Genomic DNA, 15,572 nt, shown 5'->3' on the forward strand with positions numbered 1-15,572 from the left:
AACCAAAGAATGACAAAGTACTAACCATTCAAGCAATGAACTTGAAGCGGTAGCCAGGACAGGTGACAAATGTGGAGCTAGAGAAATCACCTCACGAACAAAATTGCACTCTCTACTTACATGAGAAACCGTCTCCTCTTCTGCGTCACAAAATAAACAACCTTCACCCACAGGAACCTTGCGGCTTCTAAGCTGTGATGCAGTGGGAAGAATAGAAGCACAAGTTCTCCAAATATGTATCTTGACTTTACCTGGAATTTTGGCAGCCCATAGATGCTTCCAAAAACTGGGAATAATATCAGAAGGAGAGCTACCCGAAGTAGCTTGATGTAGAGAGCCAAAAGCCACCTTATAAGCACTTTTAGTAGAAAATCTGCCCTTCTTATCAAAGTGCCATATATATCTATCAGGGACAACATTAGAACTAAGAGAAATTGAACAAATTAGGCTAGCCTCCTCAGCATCAAAGCTAGCGTGAATTAATTCCTTATTCCAACAGCCATCAACAATTAAATCACTCACCATCACAAGTGGAGAATCACCATACCTTACAGGGCGGAAAAAAACAGGTCGTGGAATCCAAGGATCATCCCAAATTCTGATAGATGTACCATCACCAACCTGCCATCTAATCCCTCCAAGCAAAACTGATCTAGCAGCAAATATACCCCTCCAGCAAGCAGAAGCATGACATGGTGCAGGGGCAGTCAAGAAAGTAGACTGAGGAAAGTATCTAGCTTTGAAAAGGCGACTTACAAGTGAATCAGGCTGACGCAATAATCTCCACCCCTGCTTAGCAAGTAAGGCTAAATTGTGTGCATGCAGGTCCCGAAAACCCATTCCTCCTTCTTCTTTAGGTAGGCAGAGGCGATCCCATGACATCCAATGAATTTTCCGTTCATTGGGTTTACTCCCCCACCAAAAACGGGCACACATTTGATGTAGATCATCGCAAAACTCCTTAGGGAGCAAGAAGCAACTCATAGCGTAGGATGGTAAGGCCTGAGCCACCACCCTAATTAGTAAATCCTTTCCTGCTCCACTAAGCAACTTCCCTTGCCACCCAGGCAACTTCTTACTCAAACGCTCTTTTATGTATGAAAAAGATTCAGTCCGATTTCTTCCCAAATAAGTGGGAAGCCCCAAATACTTCTTGTGCTTAGCTTCAACAGTTACCTCCAGAAAATCTGACAAAGCAAGCTTATCAGCTTCAGGAACCCTTTTACTGAAAACAATGCTACTCTTGGTGAAATTAACTTGTTGACCTGAAGCCAATTCATAATCATGCAGAACAGATTGAATATGTTGACACTCGCTCAAAGTAGCCTTTCCAAAAAGAAGACTGTCATCTGCAAATAAAAGATGATGAATAGCAGGGGCACCCTCACAAATCTTAATCCCTTGCAGGTCACCATTCACCACTTTACGATCCAATAAAGCAGAAAAAACTTCTGCACACAATAGAAATAAATAGGGAGAAAGGGGATCCCCTTGCCTGAGCCCCCTAGTAGGTGTCAGATAACCTCTTGGTTGCCCATTAATCAGGAATGCATATCTCACTGTAGTAACACATTGCATTATCAGACCAATCCAGGACTCATCAAACCCCATCCTAAGAAGCACGGCCTCCAAAAAAACTCCATTCCATACGATCATAGGCTTTACTCATATCAAGCTTCAGCGAGAAAACACCCTCTGAACTTGAGTAACATTTATGAATAAAGTGTGACACCTCGTTTGCCACAAGAGTATTATCCGTAATTAATCTCCCAGGAATGAAGGCACTCTGAAATGGAGATATAATTTTGGGCAATATTTTCTTGAGCCTATTAGCAATAACTTTGGAGCAAATTTTATAGACAACATTGCATAGAGCAATAGGACGCAAATCAGCAACTGAAACTGGATCTTTCACCTTGGGTATTAAACAAATATGTGTAAAATTGATCTCACCAGAGAAATGGCCTGTCTGAAGGAAATTTTGGACTGCCGACACCACATCTCCTCCCACAACATCCCAATATTTCTGAAAAAATAAAGGAGGCATCCCATCAGGCCCAGGAGCCTTAGTTGGGTACATCTGAAACAAAGCAGCTCGTATCTCGTCCCCGGAATAAGGAGCACACAAATCTGCATTCATCTCAGGAGTCACCCTTGGTTGCACAGTTGCTACCACTGCTTGCATATGATTAATGTTTAAATCATTTGCCTTAAACATATTAGAAAAGTACTGCAGCACAACAGCCTCCATCCCGTTCATTGAGTCCTGCCAAACTCCATTGTGGTCAAACAAACCAAGAAGCCGGTTTTTAGCCCTCCGATTAGATGCTTTCCTATGGAAAAATTTCGTATTCCTGTCCCCCTCAGATAACCAAGTCACCTTGGATCGTTGCTTCCAATAAGCATTCTCATCCGCCAATAAACCATCGAGCTTGGAATTAAGCACAACACACTCCTCTTGGTTTTCAGAAGACATAGGCAGATTAAACAAAACCTGCAGCCGGTCACGTATAAGTCCAATCTCCCTACGTCGTGCCCCAAAAAAATTCCTTTGCCATTGACTCAAAGAAAATCTGGTCTGCACAATCTTTTTCGTTACTTGGTTCATTGGGAAACCAAGTACATTAGTGTCCCATCCCTGTCTCACGACATCCTGACATTCTTCATGCAATGTCCAAAAACTTTCGAACCGAAACCTGTGTCGACGACGTTCCTGAACAGTAATGCTACAACGGTAGACTCCCAAAAGAATAGGAGTATGATCACCATGAATGGGGGCCAAATGAACAACCCTAGCTGCAGTGAACACATCAGTCCAGGTCGCCGTGGCTACAGCCCTATCAAGGTGGCTGCGCATCCCCGGCCCTCTCCAAGTAAAAGGAGAACCCTGGAAGCCCAGATCAAAAAGGTCGCAGAAAGATAGAATATCTCTAAATGGCTGCATTTGGCTTTCCCTGCGCACTACACCACCCTCCTTCTCATAGGCGTGCAACAGTTCATTCATATCACCCACCACCACCCAGGGAAGAGAGCATTCTGCACTAAGCGAATGGAGCAACGCCCAAGTGCGATGACGGTCTGCCGTCGCCGGGTGTCCATACAAACCCGTAAGGCGCCAAACAATCCCAGAACCATCGGATTCTTTTACTTCCACATCAATATGGTTCAAGGATTTAGAGCGAAACTTGATATCCACGCCATCAGACCAGAACATAGCCACTCCACCAGACTGACCGACACTAAACACGGCCTCACAATTCAAATACCCAATGCGCAATCTCAAATCCCACATATACTCCCAGTCAGCTATCTTCGTCTCTGACAAGAAGATAATTGATGGTTGCCTCTGTTGAATAAGCAATTGCAGTGCTTGAACCGACGCGGGGTTGTTCAATCCACGACAATTCCATGCCAAAATCTCCATTCTGTTTTGGAGATGCAGAGCTCGACGTGAGAGAAGAGCAGAGAAAACAATCGTCGATGAACGACGATATATGCAGGCACACAGCGTGAGCAGCGACCCAATTGGATTCCTCCCTCGTCTAGAGGTCGGGGTACACGGACGACAGCCGCTGCCGAGAGTTGGCTGCGACGATCGGCGTGGGGAAGACTACCGGAGCCGCAATAAACCACGGGCTGAAGCCCGACTTAGGGTTTTCTGAGAAAAAACCTATGATCGCGTGGGGCGCGTACTAGACATATCTTACATGTATATTTAATCTTGAGAAAGTAGGAAACGGGACATAATTGCCCATACTTTGGCTGCTTTCGGTAGCAGGCTAGCAGATGACTGCTTTTATTTTTCTGCTCCTAGTTTCCTTCTGGCTGCGCTTGTAGCTAAGTTTCCTCTAATGTAATTTGTTTTGAGTTAATAAAGGGCTGACCTCTTTCTTTCAAAAAAAAATTATATATAATTCGTAAATAACTAAATCCAATAATGATGAAGGAAAATGTTTCAAATTGTCTAATCCTAAGTTCAAATACTCCCAACGTCTAAAATTTCAAGAAGAAAATATAGCAAAATCGGGTCATACGGGATTCACTTCATGTTGACAAGTTAATCCGCGGCCAACCCGTTTACTAAATAGGTCATGGGGTCAATCCGCTTTTTAATCGTGCGGGTTTCGAGTTGTGTTATCGAATCATACGGCAAAATTCAGTCAATTAACAGCCCTTACCCTTAATAGAGAAGGTCTAACTGGTGGGTCGTGTTGCTCAACCGAAAGACTCTTGTATAGTGAAGCGCCAACTGCCAAGTGACGAAGTCAACAGTTGGTGACACTGGAAGAGAGGCTTGCTCTGCTCCAAAATTCGAAAAATGAAGTCTTCTCTCCTACTCCTCTCAGCTTTTGCTGCTCTCCTCCTCGCCATTTTCGCTTCTCTCAATCCCAACCGCCGTAACTCCCACTCCCATTCCCACTCCAAATTTTTCTCAGCCTCTTTTCCGCTTCAATTTGATGTCGTTTTTTTTTTTTTTTTGAATTCTGAATTGCAGAGTGGTTCAGTTGGAGGTCACCGGCGGCGGACTTGGTGGTGAAGAATGCCAAGATATACACCGTCGACGAGTCTCTCCCCTTGGCCGATTCCATGGCCGTTCGCAACGGAAGGATTCTCCGGATTGGAAGCTACTCCTCAGTTCAGGTATTAGGCTTTTGAATTCTTTGATTACTAAATGCATGTGAAGCTAAGGAGCTGAGGTTCAACTAGTTTTTGATTGAGGAAATTTTTGATGCTAGCGGTGTTGTGATTAGATTCATGTTCAACTTGAGAGAGAGAGAGAGAGAGAGAGTCAGGAGTGATGGCAACTTAATATCAAGTATTTCACAGTGATTTAAGATATCTGGCACGGCACCGAGGTGAGTGTGAGATTATGTATGCACATAAACATAGAGTTCTGTGTGTTTAGTTTCATGATGGTTGATACTTTATTAGGTATGCAGCTAAGCTTCATTTCAGCGTTGCTAGTATGTATAGTTCTTACCCTGAAACTTTTGTTTAGAGTTTAGGCAACAAATTCGGTGTACGAGTCATTAACTATTCCCTAGACATGGTTTGGTTGGTTAGACTCGGTTTGTTGAGAGACTTTGGGTTTCCTATGTAGTCCTAATAAAATAAGGGGAAACGAAAAGGCCTTCAAAATTGAAAAACATGAGATACAGAGGAAAAATGCAGGGGTGGGGGCTGAAATTGTACAGGCATTTACCTAAGATTATATTCAAACTTCTAATAATTGATCTCTGAAAGTTGATTTGAGTATACTTCCATAGTCTCATTATCTCATGGCCAGACAGAGGTAGTGTAGCACGTTCTTGTTTTTGTCTGCATTCTGTAACAATCCACCTTTAGGTAACTAGAATCTTAGACAAATTAGTACTCCATTGAGAATGTTGTTTCATGGCCTTTTGCTCAAATTGTTTCTCAGTTCTTGTTGGAATCTATTTCTCAGAGTATCAATTTTTTGTTTTTTGGTCTGATCACAGAAAAATATAATAAAATTTCAAAAATAGATGCACTCACTATTGATTTATGTTATATGAATTTTATTTTTAGCTGCCAATCAAAGGTACTTGTTTCATCCAATGTTGTAAGATACCCTTGTCTTATGTATTTTAAAATATAAATGCAGGATATGGTAGGGTATGGGACTAAAGAGTTAGATCTTAAGGGAAAAATTGTAGTCCCTGGATTTATTGATTCCCATGTGCATCTGATCTTTGGTGGACTGCAGGTATGACTGAAGCACTATAATTAATTTTGATTTTTTTTTCTTTTTCTGAATTTTGATATGCTCTTTTTATTCTTCTTGAGTAAAAACTAGAATGAAATGCTTTTAAATATGAATAATAAAGTTGGGTGTGAAATATTGACAATGGAAAACAGATGATGCGTGTAGAACTACATGGCATAAACTTAAAAGATGAATTTGTGAAGAGGATCAAAGAAGCTGTGAGAAGTCAGTTCCCTGCCTTTTTGTTTTTCTCGCAATTTTCTCAAACCTATGCAAACACAGTGCATGTGAATGTAGAATGTGTAAATTTTTCTTTTTATTTTATTTTATTATTTTATTTTTTTTATTTACACTCTTTATTTATGTATTTATTCTTTTGGGATAAGAAACATTCTTTTATCAAAAGATCAAGCAAAGTATATCACAGGGACAAGATGTTTGTGTTATATGGTCTGGTCTACATCCCAAAATAGTAGAAAAAATAAAAATAGAATTCAAAATGCTAAACCATAGCAGCAGTCTGATCATAAAGATTAGCATTGAAGCCTTTAGGACACTAACAGTTCAGTCATCTTATTTGACCAGTAAGAGTCTCTTGCAATAAGCTTGAAGTATATGACTATAAAAGTGAAACTATTGAACTCTCAATTTAACTATAGGATTAAATGAATAATACAATATGATGTTTACAGTTAGTCAAATGAACTCTCAATTCTTTTCTTTTTTGTGATTACGTTTAATCTGCTATATCATTTCTTGAGTGGGAGTATGATGCATCATTAATGATGACCAGAAGTCTGTTAACGCTAACTTTTAATCATGAAAAGTAGTTTTGCTGAGGGAGCATTGTTGAGAATGACTAAAATTCTGATAAATGATGATCTGAATGAGCCATTGGAAGGATTTTTTTTCTTTTCTTTCTCTAATAGTCTTATGTGTATAATATTCTAAAAGAAAAAAAAAAATGAAAATCAGATGCAAAACAAGGTTCCTGGATTTTGGGCGGTGGATGGAACAATGATCTATGGGGAGGGGAGTTGCCATTGGCTTCCTGGATTGACGATATTACACCTTATAATCCTGTAAGCGATAAGTAATTTAATTTTGGGTCCTTCCACAATATTCACAATAGTGTTTTAGTTTCATTAATGTACTTTATTTTATAGGTCTTTCTATCAAGAATGGATGGGCATATGAGCTTAGCTAATTCAGTGGCACTCAAGTTGGGTGGGATTACTAAATCATCAGAGGATCCAAATGGTGGAACCATCATGAAAACCACCAGTGGAGGTATTATTTAACTTTGTTTGTATGGCCAATATGCTTGTGGGACCAGCTCTTTCAGCATCTTTTTTCTGTGGCTTTCAAAGATTACAGTCTTTCAAATGTGATCAATAAAGGTTTTTTAATTTTGAGAAAAAGAAAAATATGGGCTATAAGCTTTCAGTTGGCTCATCCTGAATCTTTTCAGTTACTTGGATAAGAACTGACAACCTACATGAGTGGTTATACTATGCTTTGCATTTCTGCCTTTGTTAGGAGTCTTGGATTATGCATCTCCCTAACTTGTATGGTAGACTAACTTAATTTAGTTGAGAGAAGAAAAGACACTGAATCCTCAATCATTCTGAGAAAAGAAAATTACAATAGTACGTAATTCTTTTACTATTAGGAAAAATTCTCAACTCCAGTCAGATCAGGCATCTGGAAGTGTTGCACTTCTTTCAGTGTTTGGACACGACCCTTTAGTGTTATCCATATCTCAAGCTTGTATGGAAAAGAATTTCCTTATAGTACTGCAGAAAAGTAAAATATGTTAGCAGTAAGTCAACTCTGATAACAAAATGAAGGTATGAGAATACATAATTGTCATATTTGTAATTGTCTTAATTAGGAAATATTCTCAAGTCCAGTTGCTTCAGTATCTGGATGCGGTGCCGTTCACAACTTTAGCATGAGCGGGCATGCTGGCAATTTTTAGGTGCCGTTCAAATGGCATTGAGAGGTCACTTAATATAGTGCCCCATGAATAAGCAACTAATAGTTCAATTCATAAATATTTCTTACAACAAAATTCATTGTCATATCTTTTGCCCCATGTTATCATGATTGGCAACTCATAGTTGAAATATGACATCGTATTGTGCCAATAAATCATTGGTGTTGAGTTGAAAGTGAACTTGTCATTAGGAACAAAGACGTATTTGGAAGCCTTTTTGAAAGGTTTAGAATATTGGGCCATTATAGATACAGGCAGTCAAATTTAAAGATATGTTGGCAATGAAGAGCATTTGCTGGGGAGAGATCCTGGAGAAAAGGATATATTGGCAGGTGTATAAAACCTTTGGTAGGACTTCCATTGGACAGCTGTTGTGTGGAGTTATTAAATACTTGTAATGAACTTCTAACTTCATTGAAAAAAAAAATGGAAGCAATAAGAGTAGGATGGAAAAGAATTTCATCATGATCAGATTGACACCTTCAAGCCAAAAAATTTACTATATTTACTGCAAAACTCCCCTGGTTGAGTGTTTTAGATGTGATGTGGGTGGATTGGATGGAAATAAATAAAAGGAGCTTTGAAACCTATATTGGTGCAGAGTTGGAAGGCTTTTGGAGAGAGTTAGGTTCTGGGCATCTGTTTCCGAGGAATTTCAAGATTACACTCTTTCGTCTATTCTTTTACATTGGAAAGCAGTTTAAATTTAGGGTTCTTTGTCCCTGTTGAGCCATCATGTTTAATCCTCTAACTATCTTCTCTAGTGCGTCTTCCTTTTTTTTTTTTTCATTTTTTAATCCTTTTGGGTTCTTAACATCTTTAGATAAATACTTGATGCCATAATAAATTACTTATATTCCAAGTAATCATTTTGCAGAACCTACTGGACTGTTGATTGATTCTGCAATGGAACTTATCCTTCCACTCATTCCAGAGGTCTCAGTAGAGGAGCGGAGGGAAGCTTTGCGTAAAGCCAGCAATCATGCCTTGATGAGGGGTGTGACGACAGTTGTTGACGTTGGTAGATACTTTCCTGGGACTTCTGTAAAAGATTCCTGGGAAGATTTTTCAGGTCTCCATTTAAGGGTTTGTTGTGTGTCCTTTGAGTTGAAAGTTGAAACATTACTTTTTGTGTCTTTGGTTCATTTGATTTTGTTGTTCCTGTACAATGTGACCACCATCACCATTACCAAAATGAAGAAAAAAATTATCAGGCAAATTTAAATGATTTCATGTACAAGGAGTTTGGAAGCAGCATATTAAAATAAGACACGGCTTCAGTTAGACATTCAGTTGCAACACAGTAAAACATAATACATCCATGGAACTTCATAATGTACATAATACGTGTTGCATTTCGTTTAATTTCACTGATCATAGGAGATGAGTTTGGCATTTTTAATTAAAATTTAATTGCTCCTTCAAATTAATTCTTGTTTACTTGGTTTCTCATTTCATGCTTTTTGCAGATGTGTATCAATGGGCTGATTTGTCAGGGAAGATGACGATCAGGGTCTGCTTATTTTTCCCACTGGAGACTTGGTCACGTTTACGTGTATGAATTCTTATCAGTTGCTTGTTTTGCGTAAAAGGTGTGCTAAAAGATAATTGATTCTGAACCTGATGGTGCTGAAGAATGATTCTTCACATGTTCTTTATATCGACTTATGAATCTTCTGCCTTCCTTATAGAATAATTCTGTTCAGTCAGTCTAGGGAGCAATTAGTATACCTTTTCTGCAACTGCAGTGTGATTCAAATTTATGTATCTTTTTTATATCTCAAAAGTGTATCTATTAAATACTCTTTCTTTTCTTCGCTGCAATGAATAGTTGAGGCTTCAGGGCCAAAAAATACGAAATACGTTATGCTTCTATGGTCCATAACTCTATATACATCAACTATTCTAATTTTGTTCTTATATCTTCTTTTTTTTTGGTGAAACTTTTCTTTTGCTTGTTCAAGTGGAGATGTCACCATAGATTATTTTAGTGGTGAATACCTTTTCTCAGAAAAGTCTTGAATGAATGCTTCAAATTTTCTCACTGTCTATTGTTCCTCTTAAGACTTTTATATTTCCTTTTCAGGATCTTATTAACAATGTTGGCCAATCTATGAGCCAGTGGATTTATTTGGGTGGGGTTAAAGCATTTGCTGATGGGTCTTTGGGTTCTCGTAGCGCACTTTTCTATGAGGTGAGAATAAAAATGCTTGGGAATCTACAATTATATATAGTAAACAAAAAATTTATGTTTGAAATCTATTGACTATAACCGCTTCCACTATTCTGTATATATACATTTATATCTCCTTACATTTACTTTCTTCCTCTTTTCATCTTGTCATTGTCATTGAGGGAGGGAAGGAATATGTTGTAGTGAGCTAATCCAGTTCACCTCGTACTACTGCTTTGTGATGTGAAGTAACTTTTCACATAGCCAGTGATTATATCGTTTTCCTGAACTTCATTTTACTTCTTGTAGCCGTATGTTGATGAGCCTCATAATTATGGCTTACAAGTAGGAGATTATGAAAGTCTCCACAACCTGACCTTAGCATCAGATAGAGTTGGGCTTCAGGTGTTGTCTCAACTCCCTGTGAATTGTCTCTACATGATGTTACTGTGATTCAACTTTTAAAAGTTCCTTTCTTTTGCTTAGGTTGCTATTCATGCTATAGGCGATCGAGCAAATGACTTGATCCTCGACATGTATGAGTCAGTCATTTCAAAAAACGGAGTGAAGGATCGAAGATTCAGGGTAAAAAAATTTCCCTGATAATGGTTGCCCTATATATTGTATATATACCATGTATAAATTTCACAGGTTACTTTCCCCTTTTCATTTATGTTTGCATTACTGGAGCATATGGTTTCAGATTGAGCATGCGCAGCATCTGGCACCTGGGACACCAGCCAGATTCGGTAAACTAGGGATTGTTGCTTCAGTACAGGTTGATCACACTACTCCTTGGTATCTAATCATTTTTGTAATTAATTAGCGTCTTAGGTTAATAGAACTGCTAGTACAGTTATTTCCAGAATTATTTGTAATGGTTTGAGGTTCACATTTCAACCATATTCTGATCATTTTGCATATAAGAGAATCCAACCTTTTTCAAATTGGTGTACCTCTTTATTTGTGGTTAGTAAATCTAGAATTATGTTTAGCTTGTTCTCTAAGCATGCTTGGGAGTTGGGGGATAGGTACTTCTACTGGTTACGGGAGAACATGTTACTGCACTTTCATTGAGACATTTTATTAATCTGCAGATGGAGGAAGTCTTTTCTTCTATCTTGGATAGGTGTTTCCATGTATGTGGTTTGTTATATTATAATAATCTGTATTATATATATTTATGCAAATATATCTTGAGTGAATGAATTCCTTGTCCCCTTCTGTGTTCTTATAATCTAGTATGCTTTCTTCGTTCCTTTTGAGTTTTAGTTCTCAGACCTCCGAGTCATTACCGTTAATGCTTTATTTTATTTTATTTTTATTTTTTGTTTTATTTTTTTTGTTTTTGGTGTGTGGATAAAATTGGTATGGCTTACTGAATCCACCACTTACTAATAGCCAGAGCACCTGTTAGCTGATGCCAAGTCTGTAAACAAAAAGCTTGGGATAGACAGGGCTCAGAGATCATATTTATTCCAGTCACTCTTGGGTAGCAATGTAGAATTGGCATTTGGCTCCGACTGGCCAGTAAGTATAATGACATTTATGTCAGGATGAACTTGTTGCACCCAGCAATTAATGTTGTTTATTAGTGAAATTTTTTGTGAATTTTAGGTTGGTGGCATTTTGCAGGTTGTAGACATTAATCCTTTAGGTGGTATTAAGACGGCAATGAAAAGGATACCCCCGGCTTGGGATATTGCTTGGGTTCCATCAGAGAGCGTTTCTCTGAATGACTCACTGAAAGCGTAAGGACAATTGCATCTGCTATCCTTTAAATAATGTCATCTCTACTACTCGCCAAATTCTTTTTACTGGACTGCTGTTTAGAATATTCACATTCGGGGAGACCCTAAATTCACTAAGAATGCTGATATTTATTGTGATATACTTATTGTGCAAAACCCACTTAGGTGGGCTTTGTCATCGTAGGTCACACCCCCCAAAATTCTGACCTCAAGTCATGATTTAGGGCAAAATCTTTTTTAGTCCAACCATATTTGGTTGGTAAGTTTCAAAAATTTTAGAAGCATAATAAAGGTGGGTTGGGATGAAAGAAAAAGTTATGGAATTTCAGAATGGTCATGCTCATCATTTCTACCCCAGTGCTGCTCTGTTCAAAGGGGGATAAAGATCTGATAAATGTAGGTAAAAAGTTATCGTGATAAGTAGACGAAAGACCTACCCATGACCATATATATCAGAAATAAGGAACCTGCCTTGCCTGTAGAATCAGAAGACATATGACCACTTCTATTGTCTCCCATTGTCTTTTTAATATTATCTTTGTTGCTGGAACGGTCTTTTACTGCTGAGATGGATGACTACGATGAGTTGTTCGAAGTGTTCATTATCTTTCTTTCTAAATGTTGCCGACTGATCAATCAAGGTTGTTTGATGTTTCTTGCACTCATGCTGTAGTTCTACTTTTCCACCTGAAACATTTACAATCATCATCACAGGTATACTCTTTCAGCTGCTCGTGCATGCTTTCTTGACAGTGATCTGGGATCTTTGTCCCCTGGAAAACTGGCAGATTTTGTCGTACTTTCCATATATTCATGGGATGACTTTGTGGCAGAAGGATCTGCATCCATTGACGCAACTTATGTTGGTGGTGTACAAGCCTATCCGTGAAACCCTATAATCTTGGAAAGGATTATGTGTTCTACAGAAAATAGGAATGCCAAAAGAGAGAATAGCTTAAAAGTGGTATGTATATAATTTGTTGAACAATGTGGGATGAAGAGGATTATAGCAAAATTTTCTAGTCATAACTAATCTGACATAACACCTGCAAGCAACATTTTTTTTTTTGAGAATATATTATTATTATTATTTTTTATCACAGCAACAACTTATAAATACAACAACTAGTCTCTTTGTGAATTGAATTCTCGACCTCTTACTTACGAAGGGAAAACTTATGCCACTAGACCAAATTAGGGGTGGACTTGGTTCTATTGGTTTGGTTTTTTTATACTAGCCGAAATCACAATGGAAATTCGATTAACCGACCATATCGGTTAATTGATATTTCGGTTGGGTACGGTTAATATCAACCGGATTGACATTGTTGATTTGATCCTTATTTCTAATGATGATTTATTAATTCTTACATTCTTCAATTAATTGAGGAGCGCTCTAGAGCTAACCGGTTAGCTTCTTAATACGAAGTTAACTAGCTTTTCGACCAACTTTTCGGTCACATATCGGTATCTCCACCATTAAGTTTTTAGGTCTCTATGAATATGTCACTTCTTCAAATTTTCAACCAAATTGATGATTTTTTGTGTACCGAACTCGATCAAATCGATGAATGAATTGAATATGTTCAATCTGAAACGTTCGTGTTCAAAATTTATCTATATTTCGGTGATATTTATCCAACACATACATCATATTGGTTAGATCATGTTATCCAAGCTCACTAACATTATATCCAATTTTTGCTCCTGAAAAGTTTATTTGGAATGTCAAGGTCCCTACTAAGGTGAAGATTTTGGGATGGCTTGTGGTACTGGGGAAGACGAATACATGTGATGTTCTTCAAAGGAGAAGACCGGGAAGTTGTTTTTCTCCTCATTGGTGCATTTTATGCTAAGCTCAAGGGGAAAGTGCTGATCATGTCTTCGTGCACTGTGAAGTGGCTAATTTCTTATGGAAAAAATTATTTAGGGAGGCAAGAGTGGACTGGACAACTCCATTAGAGAGAAATGACTTGCTAAGAGAAAACCCCATAGCGTTTGGTAAAGGTAAAAAGGCCAGAACCCTTTGGGGTTGTGGGGTGCTAGTTGTAGTTTGGGTGGTCTGGATGGAAAGAAATAAAAGATTATTTGAAAACTATGGAGGGGTGGAGAAGGAAGACCTGTGGGAGAGAGTCAACATCTGGGCATCCTTATGGGTTTCTATTTCTAAGGAATTCTGTTAGTATAGTGTTGGCATTCCTTCTTCACAAATCTCTACTCCTTAAGAAGCCCAAGGTTGCAGCCCAAGCCCATACATGTTTAAATACATTTGTTGTAGTTGACTTTGTTGTCTTGCTGTCAAAGACCCATGTGAAGACCGGAAGATCAGTTTTGCTGTCAGCTTCCCCATCTTAGCATAATTGTTTAATTGCAATTGTTTCTTTTGTGTGGCTGCCTTGCTCTCGAAAGCCAAAGACCATCTTTGAAGAATATAGTTCAATTTCAACTTGCAACCTCATCTCAGTTTGCTGCCTTGTTGTCATGGTTCCCAATCCCATCTCATATTGCTGTCTTGTCCAAGATCAAGCTTAAATCTTGAAGATCAAAAGAAGACCCATCTTCATCTTGGCTCTGGTAAGCTCATGCATGACATCTCTTTCACAAAACCATGGGTTTTTCATGGGTTCCCTTCTTGTGTCAGTTTTGATTATGGAGCTTGAGTGTTTTGGGTTCTTGAATTGGTATTCCCAATTGAAATTAGGAACTTGGGTTTACATGGGCAATCTGAAATTATGGGTATGGGTTTACCTACTCCAATTGAGATTAAGGGTTCTTTGAGTGAACTGTCCCTTCTCTTCTTCCTCTATATATATGGGTTCTCTGTTCCATTTCGGTGATCAAAAATACTTTTGTGTTTCAATCCCTTTGTTTATCAAGAGTTTATCTCTTTGGTTTTCTGTTTTTCAAAATGTCTTGTTCCATGTTGAAAACAATTTGAAAAACACAAAACCATTCATGCATATTCATCTCTTGCATCCCATGAGTTCAGTTGGGAATTGTAAGCTTCAAAGGTGAAATCTCCAAGTCGAACTTGCTGCGTTCATAGCTTGTGTCATAGTTGAGATTTCTGAGTTGTTCACTTGTGTAAACAATTAGCAAGGAGTGATTACAACAGTCTAGTGAGTTAGTCTAGGAGGATTGCCGCGTCAGTGCAATCCAATTGTTGTAAACTTGTAATCTGTTTCATTAGTGACTTGGTTTTGGTCTTTCAAGAGTAAAGGCCACGCAGATGTTTTCCCTTGATAGGGTTTTACTGCGTCAACAAAACATGTGTTCTTTATTGCTTTAGTTGGTTTGTTGAATTTACAATACAATCTGTTCATTATCAGTTCTCAGGATTGATCACCCTGTTGCAATCCCTGAGAAAAGTTTTTGAACGGAAAAAATTGGCTGTGAGCCAATTCACCCCCCCCCCCCCCCCTCTAGGCTCCTTCTAGGATCCACAAATTCAAGGATTATAATCTTTCTTCCATTATACTTAACTGGCAAGCAGCTGTAGTATAAGCCCCTAAGCCTTGATTAGTATTATTAGACGAGATGCTAGGCCTATAGCCCTCGCTGCCCTCTTTAGTTCATTAAAGCGGACTCCTTGTCCGCCTCCCTGTATCTCGATTTTTGCTTTTTTAATAAAAAGCTGTTTCTTCTATAAAAAAAAAACATTATATGCGGACTCTGCTTTCTATACAATAAAGAAATAAGTATACCTGGATTTTAATAGTCTTTAATCTCTATCTAAAGAACAAGATGATGAGCAAGCTACTTATTGCAAGCTAAAGTCCTCCTCCAATACGATGATCTACGTTCTGGAATTTCAATGCCACCACTGTTTCAATCAAAACAGACCGGGTGGATAGTCTTGGACTTGGCTTTGATTGAAACTGTGGTCAATTTTTATGGTAGTTCATAAAAAAGATGTTGAGT

The 15,572-nt window shown here is 38.4% G+C and overlaps 1 protein-coding gene across 2 annotated transcripts; it reads left to right on the forward strand.

The window, feature by feature from the left end:
• The first annotated feature begins 4,211 nt into the window (after positions 1 to 4,211).
• On the forward strand, positions 4,212 to 12,760 carry LOC133718625 (protein LONG AFTER FAR-RED 3). Of its 2 annotated transcripts, XM_062145499.1 has the most exons (16): positions 4,212 to 4,397; positions 4,496 to 4,641; positions 5,627 to 5,728; positions 5,881 to 5,953; positions 6,704 to 6,810; positions 6,895 to 7,018; positions 8,605 to 8,799; positions 9,197 to 9,282; positions 9,814 to 9,921; positions 10,210 to 10,305; positions 10,387 to 10,485; positions 10,604 to 10,678; positions 10,998 to 11,039; positions 11,302 to 11,430; positions 11,536 to 11,651; positions 12,366 to 12,760. In XM_062145499.1, exons 1-16 carry the CDS (start codon positions 4,319 to 4,321, stop codon positions 12,538 to 12,540), a joined length of 1,752 nt encoding a protein of 583 aa, XP_062001483.1. In that variant the 5' UTR covers positions 4,212 to 4,318; the 3' UTR covers positions 12,541 to 12,760. The 2 variants fall into 2 exon arrangements, with proteins under 2 accessions (XP_062001483.1, XP_062001484.1); XM_062145500.1 differs by lacking the exon at positions 10,998 to 11,039 and having other exon boundaries at positions 4,213 to 4,397; positions 12,366 to 12,758.
• Positions 12,761 to 15,572: the final 2,812 nt, after the last annotated feature.

Source organism: Rosa rugosa, chromosome 6 (genome assembly GCF_958449725.1).
Source record: "Rosa rugosa chromosome 6, drRosRugo1.1, whole genome shotgun sequence".
Taxonomy (NCBI): domain Eukaryota; kingdom Viridiplantae; phylum Streptophyta; class Magnoliopsida; order Rosales; family Rosaceae; genus Rosa; species Rosa rugosa.